Below are 14,538 nucleotides of genomic sequence, written 5' to 3'. Positions count from 1 at the left end.
TCTTTAATTTCTTTCTTTGACCAAGTTGTCATTGAGTAGAGCATTGTTCAGCTTCCATGTGTATGTGGGCTTTCTGTTGTTTTTGTTGTTATGAAGACCAGCCATAGTCCATGGTGATCTGATAGGATGCATGGGATTATTTCAATCTTCTTGTATCTATTGAGGCCTGTTTTGTGACCAATCATATGGTCAGTTTTGGAGAAGGTACCATGAGGTGCTGAGAAGAAGGTATATTCTTTGGTTTTAGGATGAAATGTTCTATAAATATATGTTAAATTCATTTGGTTCATAATTTCTGTTAGTTTCACTGTGTCTCTGTTTTGTTTCTGTTTCCATGATCTTCCCATTGTTGAGAATGGGGTGTTGAAGTCTCCCACTATTATGGTATGAGGTGCAATGTGTGCTTTGAACTTTAGTAAAGTTCGTTTTGTGAATGTGGGTGCCCTGGCATTTCGAGCAAAGATGTGCAGAATAGAGAGTTCATCTTGGTAGATTTTTCCTTTGATGAGTTTGAAGTGTCCTTCCTTATCTTTTTTGATAATTTTTTGTTGAAAATCTATTTTCTTCTATATTAGAATGGTTACTCTAGCTTGTTTCTTGGGACCATTTGCTTGGAAAAATTTTTTCCAGCCTTTTACTCTAAGATAGTAACTGTCTTTGTCACTTAGGTGTGTTTTCTGTATGCAGCAAAATGCTGGGTCCTGTTTACGTATCCAGTCTGTTATTCTGTGTCTTTTTATTGGGGAATTGAGTCCTTTGATGTTAAGCAATATTAAGGAATAGCAATTGTTGTTTCTTGTTATTTTTGTTGGAGGTGGAATTTTGTTTGTGTGTTTGTCTTCTTTTGGCTTTTTTGCAAGGAGATTAGCTTCTTACTTTATGTAGGGTGTAGTTTCCCTCCTTGTGTTGAAGTTTTCCATCTATTATCCTTTGTAGAGAGCTGGATTTGTGGAAAGATATTGTGTAAATTTGGTTTTGTTATGGAAGATCTTGGTTTCTCCATCCATGTTAATTGAACGTTTTTCTGGATATCATAGCATGGACTGGCATATGTTTTCTCTTAGGTTCTTTATGACATTTGCCCAGGATCTTCTGGCTTTCATAGTCCCTGGTGAGAAACCTGGTATAATTCTGATAGCCCTGCCTTTATATGTTACTTGATCTTTTCCCCTTATGGTTTCAATAATCTTTTGTTTTGTGTATTTGGTATTTTTCCTACTATTTGAAAGGAGGAATTTCTTTTCTGGTCCTATCTGTTTGGAGTTCTGTAGGCATCTTATATACTCATCGGCATCTCTTTCTTTAGGTTAGGGAAGTTTTCTTCTATAATTTTGTTGAAGATATTTATTGACCCTTTAAGTTGGGAATTTTTACTCTCTTCTATATCTATTACCCTTAGGTTTGCTCTTCTCATTGTGTCCTGGATATCCTGGATGTTTTGGGTTATAAAGTTTTTGCTTTTTGCATTTTCTTTTACTATTGTGTCAATGTTTTGTATGGCATCTTCTGCCCCTGAGATTCTCTCTTCTATCTCTTCTATTCTCTTGGTGATGCTTGTGTCTATGACTCCTGATGTCTTTCCTAGGTTTTCTATCTCCAGGGTTGTTTCTGTTTGTGATTTCTTTATTGTTTCTATTTCCATTTTTAGATCCTGGATGGTTTTGTTCAATTCCTTCACCTGTTTGGTTCTGTTTTCCTGTAACTCATTAAGGGATTTTTGTGTTTCCTCTTTAAGGGCTCCTTGTTTACCTGTGTTGTCCTGTATTCTTTAAGGGAGTTATTTATGTCCTTAAGTCCTCTATCTTCATCATGAAATGTGATTTTTAAATCCAAATCTTGCTTTCCAGTGTGTTGAGATATCTAGTATTTGCAGGGAGAACTGGGTTCTGAAGAAGCTAAGTAGTCTTGGTTTCTGTTGCTTAGGTTTCTGTGCTTACCTCTCGCCATCTGGCTATCTCTGATGTTAGTTGGTCTTGCTATTGCTGACTGGAGCTTGTCCCTCCTGTAGGCCTGTGAGCCTGTGAACCTGTGATCTTAGGAGTGAGAGTGCTCCTGGGAGACAAGTTCTTAAGGGCAGGTTTTGGGTCTGGAGGTCTATAAGACTGCCCCAGCTCTGGGCACAGATGGAGACCAGAAGAGTCCTGTCCAAGCTACCCAGTGGCTCCTTTGTCCAGTGTGTTCTAGGCAGGCCGCTCCTTGAACAGTCAGTGGAGTGAAAGTGGGGTCCCACCTGTGGGCTTTGGAGGGAGAGTACTCCTGGCAGACTGGCTCTCTGTGGGCAGGTTTTGAGTCCAAAGGACTGTGGGACAGCCTTAGTTCTGGGTGCAGATGGAGACGAGAAGCTTCCTGTTCCAGGCTACTCAGGACAATTTAATTTTAATACATACCTGTGTGTGGAAATAAGTTGTTAAAAATAATTGTCATTTTAATATTATTGCAGTAAATTATAATAAAAGCTACTGCTCACTTTGTAAACATCCAGGAGGAAAATGTACTGAAAACAATGGTATGAATTTGTGTTTAAATGGTACAGTTTGCCATATAGCAAGCTTATATTGAGCATATATGTGTCATTAATGTCTATTCCTAACTCTTCCCATCTTGTATGCCTCTCCAATTAACCTTTTTCTTTTTAATTTCTTTCAAATGATAAAACTATTCCCATCCCAAATGGGACAGGGCACTGAGCTAAAAGTTGTAAAGTAAAGGTCAAGAGGGTGGCTCCAGACAGGAAATTAGGAGTCAGAATCACCTTGAAAGTGAGATTAAAGTAAACCTGTGCCACATACTTTCTCTCAAATGTGGAATCCAAAACCAAGACAAACAGAAATCCTGAAAGTGGAAGAAGGCACTAGGGAGGTGAAAGGGATGGGGAAAGAAAATAAAGGAGAGGGGAGGAGACAGTACAGATAGACATGAACAAAAAAATATAGTAGAAGTACTCAGTGAAACTAATTAACAAAACAAGTGATGTGGAAACAAGAGGCTTTGGAGGTAAATATGAACCAACACTGTGAAATTATCCACTACACAGTTGGAAATGTAAACAAAGTTAGAGACACTGCTATTTGTAGATGGAGGCTAAGATTCCTCACAGAAATGTGTACAGAAGATTGTCATACGGAATGTCTTCCAAGAGTATTATATGGACATGGGGACAAAAAAAGGAGGCCCTAAGTGGAAAACTGAGTAGTTAAACAGGCAAGAGGAAAATCTACTAAAAACAGTGATATGAAAACTAAGGACAACAATGTCCACAGAAAAATAAAACAGACAATGAATAATTTGTACCTAGATGAATGCAAAGATTAATGAATAATGCGATATACTGTAGAGAAATCACTACATATAAACTGTAAGTTGTCCTTTACTAATAAATATGCTAATGCCTCTGAAGGAAAGAGTTTAACAGTGGAAATCAGGGTGCACTAAATATAATAATGAATGATTTTGGAGATGTTTGAGATATTGAGGATAAGGTCACTTGAAAATATGCAGGCTTTCTCTGTTTCCATGTGTAGTGACTACTGAGAAAGGAATTTTCAGGTTAGAAAGCTCTTTAAATAGTTACTTTAACTGTAAGAGCTATTTTAGGTTAGACGGAAAGACATGAGGGGTTAAGTGTCATACAATTGAGACCATAACCATGAGTAGGCATTAACTGTGAATTAGATGAAAGCAATACTAGGCCTGAAGAAGAGGCTTAATCAGTGAACTCAGCATTGCTCACCACGGACTAGTCTGGTACAGAAGGTAGGAAGGAAATATGTGGTAGAAAGGCAGAGAGGGTGGATTGGCCAATGCTCTTCAGTCAGTGTATTTGGTTCTAAGTGTCGGAGGGCACATTAACGAGTTTTAAAGGAATACTGGGATGCTCAGATACGTTTTAAAGGAAGCAACTGTACTCCAGATGTGATGAGGAAACTGAATCTGGATGGGCGGAGGCTACAATCTGTGCTCCTCAATCTGCTCGGCTCATGGATGGTGCTGTGTCTCTGAGAGAGGAAGAAGAGCCGCTCTACTCAGTCCTGGACAGGTCACAGTTGGCATTGCTTCTTGAGCATCATATGTGACATATGATGTAACAAGTTTGCTGTATGATCTAGATTTCAGAGAGAATCTTCACTGGGTTCATAACTACTTAGATTCGTGGAAGCCCTGGGAGTGGATAAGGATAGCATTGAAAGTGGAGATTCTGAGTTTAGAGGCACGTTGATCTGTGGTTATGATATTTTCTTTTGTGGAACTCATTGCCTGTTGGATACTCGATGGCAATAAACTCTTTAGAATCCTAAAGGAAAGGTATTACCAAATAAGAGTGAAGAGTGAGTCAGGCAATTTCGAATATTGGCAAAAATAGAGGGTGAAGTTATTGATTATGAAGTCCAAGGTGGAAAGAGGTCAATAAACAAGAGAAGACATTTGAATGTGGAGAAATTTGAAATCCTTCCCTCCATTCTTTACTGGGCATTGTATGCTTATTGTTTTCGAGTTATGTTTAAGCATCTAATATGTCAAAGCTTGTTGGGCATCAGAGTCTAGGTCAACTTCAGATTTGGTATCAGCATCTTCACACCAGTGTTTAAATATCTATAATAAACTATGCTATTCTGAGTGTTCCGTTATAGAATTTATTTGACAGTGGGAACTCTCTGCTATTAGAAATTGACTGCAGTCTTTAGAGGTGACATTTAACCTTATTTGCTTTTCTCTTCCATCATTTGCATAGAAGCCCTTTCTACTGTGTGTAAAGTGTTAGGGAAAGTACATGACACAAAAATTGTAGAATCAATACTTATTTTCCTTTTTCTTTCAGTACCTCCTAGTATTTATGGCTCTGATGAGCTCGTGCAACTCACAGCCATTGAAGGGAATCTTATCACTCTCCTATGTGAATCAAGTGGAATTCCACCCCCAAATCTTACTTGGAAAAAGAAAGGTCAGTTTGCATCCCTAAAGTTTTTAAATGATAGATAGATAGATAGATAGATAGATAGATAGATAGATAGATAGATAGATAGATAGATAAGCTAACATGTCAGTTTGTTAAAGAACCAAAAACAACCCAGGGGCTGGAGAGGTGACTCGGAGATTAAGAGCACTGACTGCTCTTCCAGAGGGCCTGGGTTCAATTCCCTGTGCCCACATAGCAGCTCACAACCATCTGTAATGAAAGTTCCAGGGGATCTGACATCTTCACATTAGCATACATGCAGGCAAAATACCTAGGTCCATAAAGTATCAATAGATAGATAGAAAGATTTTAGACAGACAGACGATAAAAAATAATAACAGAAACCTTTCCAGATGTTTGCATACTAAATGCTAGATAGCAAAATTGCTTTGTAATAGCTTCCAACATGTGATATTTCAATATCATCTCAAAGAAGATCATTTTCAGAGTGTTCACCAGACAAAACAACTTTCTGCATTATGTCCTTGCTTTTTAATCAAATGTATTATAGAGCATTTCTCATCATCAAGAGTCTACCATTCAAGGAATTATTGTTTTCTTCACAAATGTCCTTAAATTATTTTCTAAAGTAAACATTTATGGCAGTTTTGCAACATATGTTAGGCCTAAAGTCTGTAGTTGAGTAGATTTTCATTAGCAAGTATTTATCTCAGGGCTGTGTACCATTTAGGTACTTAGACTGGTAAGTAAACAAACCAGTTCCCATCTGGGCAGGCGTAGAAAAGCCACATTTTCTCCTCAGATTCTTCCATTTGGTTTTGATTTCAGGTTCTCTGGTGTTGGCTGACGCTGCAGGACGTGTTCACATTTTATCTGGTGGCCGACGGTTACAAATTTCAATTGCTGAGAAAGCAGATGCAGGACTCTACACGTGTGTGGCATCCAACGTGGCTGGCATTGCAAAGAAAGAGTACAACCTTCAAGTGTATAGTAAGTCATTGACCTCCTCAACCTCTGGGTCCAAATTTCTTCTAACGATTTTTATCTTCCCTTTCTATTTCTCTTTAGAGCTGTAAGAGCCTTTCACGGTGGTACAGCTCTACCTCGCATGTAGTATAAATCATGCTGACATAACCAGAGAACAATTACTTCCCTGGGGCCATTATTCATCCATCAATACAGCTGTTCATCCCCATCATCCCACCAGTAACAGACACATCAATGGCTACAATATACTGGGTGGGAAGAATGTCTAGAAAGGGAAGAGAGAGCATCACACTTTATATTATGTGTTGCTAATGGTGATGTTTCTGCTTGTAACAGTAACATCTCGTTGATGTTATTGCTTTGTTTGTTTTGATAAGTTCTTATGTAGCCCAATCTTGTCTCAAACTCGGTATGAACTTGAATGACCTTTAGATTTTTCATCCACCTGCCTCCTTCTCCTGAATGCTGGGACTACAAACATGTGCTGGCACACACGTGTGCTAGGCAAGTACTACCCACCAACTAATCTACAGCCTCAGCCTTAGATTATACTGAAAATATATAAAATATTTTATTTGAAAAGGATATGTCAACTAGAACCTGTGCAACGTTTTAGAGTGCTTGAAACCATGCATGATGTCACCTAATCAATCTTTATGTGCATCTCTACATAAGGGAGAGCCATTGCTTTACCTTGCACCTATGGAAATTCAAACTCAGACACATTTTCATGGTTGATCAAGGTCATGTGGCTTGTGTTTCGGAGAACTGTCCCTAGAACACAGGTTACTAACACAGATCCATTTTTTCCCACACACACATGTGTCAGTGCAAGTTGGCTGACTTCTACTTTCTAGTTCTCAGACTCGTTATCAATTAGGTAAGGTCGACTACAGAGAAACAGAACGGCTGACTATCAGTGACATAAACCGGCAGTTTCCTTCCTCCCACAAAGAGACACCTGAGGCTGGCAGTTGGATAGTCATTCCTAGCAAGACAGAGGCTCCATGGTTTTCTACCCTTTCCTTCATGGTAGTGCAGATGGTTGCTGCATATGAGACATTAAATCCACACTGAACACAAGAAAGGGAAAGGGTGTTAATATTTTTACTTTATATTAGAAGAGCCCAGCCCTCGGGGGGGCCTCTCTTTAAACATTAAATGATTGAATTATGTAAAAAAATGCAAGTCATTAGTATGCATATTGCCTTGTCTTTGGTAAGTGATAAAATTATATACTAAAAGAATTATTTAAAATACTAAAGAACTATTTAAAAATAAGGTTTTTTTATAATTTATTATCAGTAAGCGTTTGGTCTGTATACTTGTTTTATGTGCTTATGTATCCAGAGTCACATAGAACTTTATCGGGTGAAAAGGAATCCCTAGTGAAATAAGAAGCCCTAAGCTACCATATCCATTGTAGTATTAGGAACACTGCTGCGAATCAGAGTTCTAATTGACAAATTTCATTACAGTATCATTTCTTTAAAAATACAGTTTTCTTTTCCTCCTGGGTCCATAGCTTCCTTTTAGATATTAACTCACTTAGAAACAGAAAAGAATTCTATCTCACAATATGCTCATAGTTTGTTGCGATCTGTTGTTTTGATTCATTTTTAATAGTTGTTATATTGACATTGACCCTAGCACTGAGCGTGTAGCCCATCTGGTAGTATTTATCTAGCATACACAAGGACCTGGCTTTCATCCTCCTGTTGTATAACCAGAATGCAGTGGCACATTCCCATTGGTCTTTAGAGGTGAAAGCAAGATGATCAGAAGTTCAAAGTGAAAAGTTCTATTAGAATCGAAGCAAACATTTCCCGTATTTTTTCTCACTGGCTCTTCTTTCCCCCAAGTCCGACCATCAATAGCCAACAGTGGCAGTCACCGCCCTGAGATTACTGTCATCCGTGGGAGAAGTATTTCCTTGGAATGTGAGGTGCAGGGTATTCCTCAGCCAACAGTGACCTGGATGAAAGATGGCCGCCCCTTGTCCAAGGGAAAAGGAGTGGAAATCCTGGATGAAGGCCGCGTTCTTCAGCTGAAGAATGTTCACGTTTCTGACACAGGCCGTTATGTGTGCGTTGCTGTGAATGTAGCAGGAATGACTGACAAAAGATATGACTTAAGTGTCCACGGTGAGTAGAAAGGAAAGAATCAGATTGTTCACAGGATGAGACAATCAAGTATTCTGGGAACATAGACCTCCGAGCTGAAAGTCTTATATTAATATTCCACTGTTTTTTTAAGTTCTTTGAGAACTTCATGCCCATATACAGTGAAATGTGATCATTTAAACATCCCGTCCTCCATTTACCCTCCTCCATATCTACCCATATCTCCCACAATACCTTTCATCCTAAGTTATCATCATCATCATCATCATCATCATCATCATCATCATCCTTCTTTTTCTTTTTTCTTCTCTTTCCTTCTCCTCCTCTTCCTACTTCTTTATCTTCTTTTTTAAATGTTTTTTAAATTTTATTTTATTTTTTTTACTTATTCACTTTATATCCCACTCACTGCCCCTCCTAGTCACTGCTCCCACAATCCTTCCCCCATCTGCAGTCCCCTTCTCCTCTGAGCAGATGCGTCCACCCACTCCCCAGTATTCCCCACCCTGGCACTTCAAGGCTTTCTGAGGCTAGGTGCTTCCTCTCCCACTGAGGCCAGACATGGCAGCCCAGCTACAAGATCATATCCCACATGCAGCCAACAGCTTTCAGGACAGCCCTGGCTCTAGTTGTTCGGGACACACATGAAAACCAAGCTGCACATGTGGTACAAATATGCAGGAAGGTCTAGGTGTATGTTCTTTTGTTGGTAATTCAGACTCAGAGTTAGGTTAGTTGACTTTATCGGTCTTCCTGAGGAGTTCCTATCCCCTTCTGGGCCTGGAGCCCTTCCTCCTATTCTTCCATAAGAGTCCCCAAGCTCCATGCACTGTTTAGCTGTGGGTGTCTGTGACTGTCTGAGCCAGCTTCTGGATGGAGACTCTCAGAGGACAGCACGCTCCTGCTTGCAAGACCTCCTTCTCCTCTTCTTCTTCCTCCTTCTCTTCCTCTTCTTCCACCTCCTCCTTTCTCTTCTTCTTAAACCACTAAGTCCAAATAGTGCTGCCTATATGTGTATGGTGTGATACTACAAAGCACTAGAAAACTTCTAGTGACCACTCCTCCAAGAAGAATGATTCTCTCTTCCACAGCAGCTCTTAACTACCAATAGTTCCTCAATGAGGCATAGGGCCTAGAGTTATCTCCCCCATCTTTGTGTGAACTTTGGCTAGTTCGATCTTGTATGGATAGCTGTTGTGCAAGTAAGTACAGTATGGGACCTTGAGTGCAAGAAGACAGTGTTCCACCTCCTTTCTAAGTATCTCTAGTCTCATCATTTATCTTTCGATGTCTGACTTCATGTTACCTGTTGAGACAAGCACATATTGGCTTTCTTTTGAGGATGTATATAATAAAGTAGACAAAAAACTAAGAAAGCAAACAATCACTGTGTAATTGGCTGACCTGAAACACACTATGTAGACACACCAGGCTGACATTAATCAACATTCCTCTGCCTCACTAGTTCTGGGGTTAAAGGCATGCACTTCAAGCATCACATCTGGCTGAATCTTTTAATTATATGATTTTCAAATTCAAGTCTTAAATAAAGACTATTTAACGTACATTGGCTCGGTCCTGTGGGTCTGAGTTATGTGTATTAAAGTCAGATTTAAGATTCTAATGTGTAAATTACAAATTTGGGTCAGGAAGAAGCTAAATATATACATATTCAAGGTCAACTATTTGAGTGCATGCAATTTGAGGTATAAATTTAAAATCTATAGAAGCAACAGGGAATTTTAACAGAAACAAATCATAGCTCAAATCCCATAAATAAATGAATAAGGCTAGGTCTTCTGGTGCATATTTATAATTCCAGAACTTTTGAGGCTGTTTGGAGAATTATTAATTCAACATTATTTACAAAACCAAATTGTCTCATAACACACCAAAAGGAGATGAATGAAGCTTAGTGTTAGTCTCTTACATTTGTGGCTCACATATATATCAAAGATAAAGGGAACATAATAAAAAGAAAGAGAATTAATATTTTATTTTTGTTAAATTATTTTAATTTTAAAATTATTACTATTTTTCATTAATTTATTTATTCACCTCTTTACATAGCAGCCTGCTCCTTCCTCTCCTCCCAGTCCCACCCTGACAAACCCCTACCTCCATTATTTCCTCTTCTTTCCTCTCAGAGAAAAGGAAGCTCGCTATGGGTGCTAACCCACCCTGGAACATCTTGTTTCAGCAGAACTAAGCTCATCCTCTCCCACTGAGGCCAGACAAGGAAGCCCAGCTAGGGGAAGGGAATCCAAAGGCAGGCAATGGAGTCAAAGACCAAGCTGCACATCTACTACAAATGCATAGGGTGCGGCCCGTGCATGTTCTTTGGTTGATGATTTAGACTCTGTGAGCCCCCATGGGCCCAGGTCAGTTGACTCTGTAGGTCTTCTTGTGGTCTCCTTGACTCCTCTAGGCCCTCAGTCTATCCTCCTCACCCCACTCTCCTATGTGACTCTCGAGCTCTGCCTAATGTTTGGGTGTGGGTCTCTGCATCTGTTTTCATCAGCGGCTGGATGAAGCCTCTCAGAAGGCCCTGATGATAGTCTCCTGTCTGCAAGCAAAGCATAATGTCAGGGGTTGGCTCTCTCCCATGGGATGGGTCTCAAGTTGGGCCAGTCATTGGTTGACTGTTCCTTCAATCTCGGCTCCATCTTTATCCCTACACAACTTGTAGGCAGGATGAATCTTGGATTGAAGTTTTTGTGGGTGGATTGGTGTCCCCCTCCCTCCATTTGAAGTCCCACATGGCTACAGGAGGTGGCTACTTCAGGCTCTGTATCCCCCACTGCTAGAAGTCTCAGCGGGCCCACTCCCAGCCTCTCCACTCCCAAATCTCTAGTTCATCCCAGACATGCCCCGACCCACTGATTTCCATTCATAATCTGTATATAAGAAAGTTGTGAGTCTAGGGTATAAATCTGTCAGAAAATACGACAATCTCAGAAACTAGCTCGCCATTGCTGAAATACCAGTTCTGAATTGGTTAAAATCGGAAAGCAGTGATACATTTTTTTAAATCTTCAGATTTGACATTGTTATGATTCTTCATCTGATTACCATTAATCAGGAAGTAGAGGGTTCGTGGTAGAGAGCAGCTGCTGAGGATTCGTGTCTCCTATGTGTCAGCTCCCTTACTTCCTCTCTCTGTCACTTTTGCTTTTGTCTTACAGTCCCTCCGAGCATCATCGGGAACCACGGAGTCCCTGAGAACATCAGTGTGGTGGAAAAGAGTTCTGTATCCCTGACCTGTGAAGCCTCCGGCATCCCCCTGCCTTCCATAACCTGGCTGAAGGATGGTTGGCCTGTCAGCCTTGGCAGCTCTGTGAAGATTCTCTCAGGTATGCTCAATGGCTACCTTCACGTGAACACCGCTTCTCTTCCATTTTTCATCCTCGCTGTTTACGTTGTTTCATTTTTCCTTCTGACCTAAGTACTTATTATGATGCCTACTCATCATATCCCACAAACGTATTTAAAACATAGAAAGTCATGTTAAAGGGAGCTGGCATCACTCCCTTTGTTGTATTAGCAATGTATAGCATCCCCCTTGTACTAACTGCCAGCACATGTGTGACTAGTCTGAATGGTACTTACATTTTTGGCAAGCGAGTTCCCTGCATGCTGAAACCGTATCCCTAGTTCAGCTTCTGATGATTTTGTAGGGAAACCTGACTGTCTTCTCACCCGTGGGTCAACGTAAGGTCAGAGAGAGGGCTTTTGAGGCATGTCACCGGAGTCTACAGTTGGCCTATTTTGATAATAGCTATCACATAGACTAAAAGGACAATCATTCTTCAGCTTTTGACAGTTATTCAACTTGGTGAACTTTGGCAGCATCCAAATCCTGTGGCTTTTATTAAACTGAAGTGAGTTTATATCATGATAAGCTATTCATACTGTGCTTGCTAAAGTATCTGATAGTCAATCCGAATCCTGGGAAGCTCCCTGCATCCTTCCTGTGTCCTCTGAGCTTTTCGTTCCCGAGAACTCTATCTCTGTGCCCCCTACAAAGAGAGAAGTAGCAGCAAAGATTTTTATTACAGTCTGGCCACCAACAGCCTGAGCAAGTTGTCTTCTTGTCTCAAAATTATCTTCACTTCTTAACAAAAAACAGTTTCAGTTCTGTAAAGTCTGAATTTATTAAATGCGATAGCATCAAGGATTGCAGAAATAAAAACAGCGTAGCAGAGCGCCATCGGCTGGCTCCTTCCACATTTACAGGAGTGGTGTTTGACTCTCCTTAGACTTGTTTTGATTGACCAGCAGCTGGAGATCCCTGAGCAAAGCACATTAGAAATATTTCACCTTGTGACTGCCAAAGGACCCGCTCAGCTTTGCAATCTGGATGTGTTTTGTGTGATGGCTAAACGAGAAGCAGATGAATGGCCTGTGACCTCCTCACTGCTGCTCTGCTGCAGACTTCTGTTCCATTAAGACAAGTCCTCTGGAGGCTTGTCTGCAAGCCGGACCCTGGTGGCCACCCTATCGCCGTAGATTATGTGAGAGGATTAGGGAGTGAAGAGAAAGATGATTGTGGACCCAGGAATGACTCATAAAAGTTGAATCACTTTAACAACCCTGAAATGGAGCCATATTGCAGACTCACTAATCTGAGCTGGCAATGAGTGGGTGATTCCTTTGAATTCTTTCAGAATTCACAGAGGTGTTTAAAAAAAAAGAAAAACCTGTTTATGATTTTTACCTCTGTTCTGCTGGGGAAAACAAACTTCAGTTCAGGAAATCAGCTTTTTTGTTTTGTTTGTTTGTTGTATGTTTGTTTCAAGTAAGATATTGCTAAAGTGATCTTCTGGTAAATTGAGAAGAGAGAAGCTGCCTGTTAGACAAGCATGGTGTCAGCTTGTCGCTATAGATATTGAAAGCAAATGGTAGCTCTTCAACAAGATCCAGGTGAATATTTAAACAAGAAATTTATCTGTATCATTAGCATTTTTAATACAAATTCAAGGTGCTAAGCAAGAATATATGGCTGCCTAAAAATTATTGACATTATAATTTTCCCCCTGAGGTTTTTCATTTGGTGTTCCCCGCTTCCGCTCTATCTATAGCTTTTCAAAAGGCTTTGCCTTGTCTTATTTGCTGACTCCTCCACCTTTGTCCTTAAAATTTCCTGCCAAATTTCATCTTTTAGCACGTCTCCGTCTATATGCATTTCCTCTTCAGCAAAACAGCAAATCAAAATACGGAAAGAAGCCAAGGAAGGCACCATAGCGCCAGTGCCTGCAGTGACCCGGTAACCATGTACTCGGGGATTTCCAAGAAGCTGGCCTGACAGCCACTAGCCGGTCCGTCTTCCTGTTTTACCCTCACAGTTGTATGGATTTTATCTCACAGACCCATTTCGCCATCTTTTCCTGAGCTTCCGGTCAACACCCACTCGTGAAAGCGCCAATCAGATCGCGATCCTGTTTTATGCACTCAGCTCCCTCCCTCACCTTCGGCAAACACTAAATTCCTTTGCATGACTCCCAAGGGCACACAAAACCTGGCCAAACTATCCAACTTCATCTGTCCCCATTTCCCGCACCCATTTCACTGTAGAGAGTACTACCATCCCTGTCTTATCACTTCACACCTAACAACAGCGGAACCTGCCCTTCGCTGCAAAACTCCATTTCTCCCTTGATGTCACTCGGAACTGTATTTATCTTTAAGTCATCTGGTGCTTTGCTTTTTCTAGGAGGCAGGATGCTGCGGTTGATGCAGACCAGACCAGAAGATGCTGGCCAGTATACATGTATTGTAAGGAATGCAGCTGGTGAAGACAGGAAAATGTTTGGACTTTCAGTATTAGGTACTTGCACAGTTTGCAGTATCTAAGGGGAAATACAATTGGCCACGATGCATTCTGGAAACAGAGTTAAAATGTATTCACAGCTGGAATTTATACCTATGTGGTCTTTGGCCTCCGGACTATGATTCTTGGCGAGGTTTCCACATTACAGTTATTTGGAGGAAATGAGTCCCCTTCAACCGCCAAACTGCCTTGCTGTGCCAGTTCAAAACTGCTCAGAAATGTTCTAAGATCCTATGCATCTTGCTTCAAATGAGAGACCTTACTCACTTATTTGTGGACACATTCCGTGTTAGTTTAATTTATGTCGCTGTGATAAAGTAGCCCAAAGTAAGTTGGGAGAGAAAGGATGTATTTTAAGCCACCATATGAGGTCACAGCCCATCACTGTGGGGAAGTCAAGGTAGCAGAAACTTGAAATTATTTACACGGACAGCCAACAGCAGAAAGAGACCGAGAGCCCATTTGCACAGACTCTCTTACAGAGAGAGTTGCTCTTACAGAGATTTTTCCCTTCTTACAGAGTTCAAGAATCATACCCTGAGAGGGTGGGTCCTCCCACCTCAATTACCATAATCGATGAAGTCCCCACAGTCATGCCTACAGACCAGCCTAATCCACGGTCCTTCATTGAGACTCATTTCCACAGGATGAGAAACAGTCTCAAATTAACAATTAAATATAAC

General features: G+C 40.6%; 1 protein-coding gene across 7 annotated transcripts in view; it reads left to right on the top strand.

Annotated features, from left to right (window-relative positions):
- Nucleotides 1-14,538, top strand: part of Hmcn1 (hemicentin 1) — a 469,150-nt gene that overhangs the window by 322,223 nt on the left and 132,389 nt on the right. For all 7 annotated transcript variants that reach the window (XM_039090457.2, XM_039090458.2, NM_001271292.1 and 4 more), the window contains 5 exon segments: nt 4,817-4,939; nt 5,744-5,905; nt 7,765-8,046; nt 11,211-11,378; nt 13,739-13,852. In XM_039090457.2, coding sequence (XP_038946385.2) covers nt 4,817-4,939; nt 5,744-5,905; nt 7,765-8,046; nt 11,211-11,378; nt 13,739-13,852 — 849 coding nt within the window.

The sequence above is a fragment of the Rattus norvegicus genome, chromosome 13 (genome assembly GCF_036323735.1).
Source record: "Rattus norvegicus strain BN/NHsdMcwi chromosome 13, GRCr8, whole genome shotgun sequence".
Lineage (NCBI taxonomy): Eukaryota > Metazoa > Chordata > Mammalia > Rodentia > Muridae > Rattus > Rattus norvegicus.
Note: the sequence above shows the minus strand (reverse complement) of the source record. Positions and strands in the feature narration are given on the sequence as shown.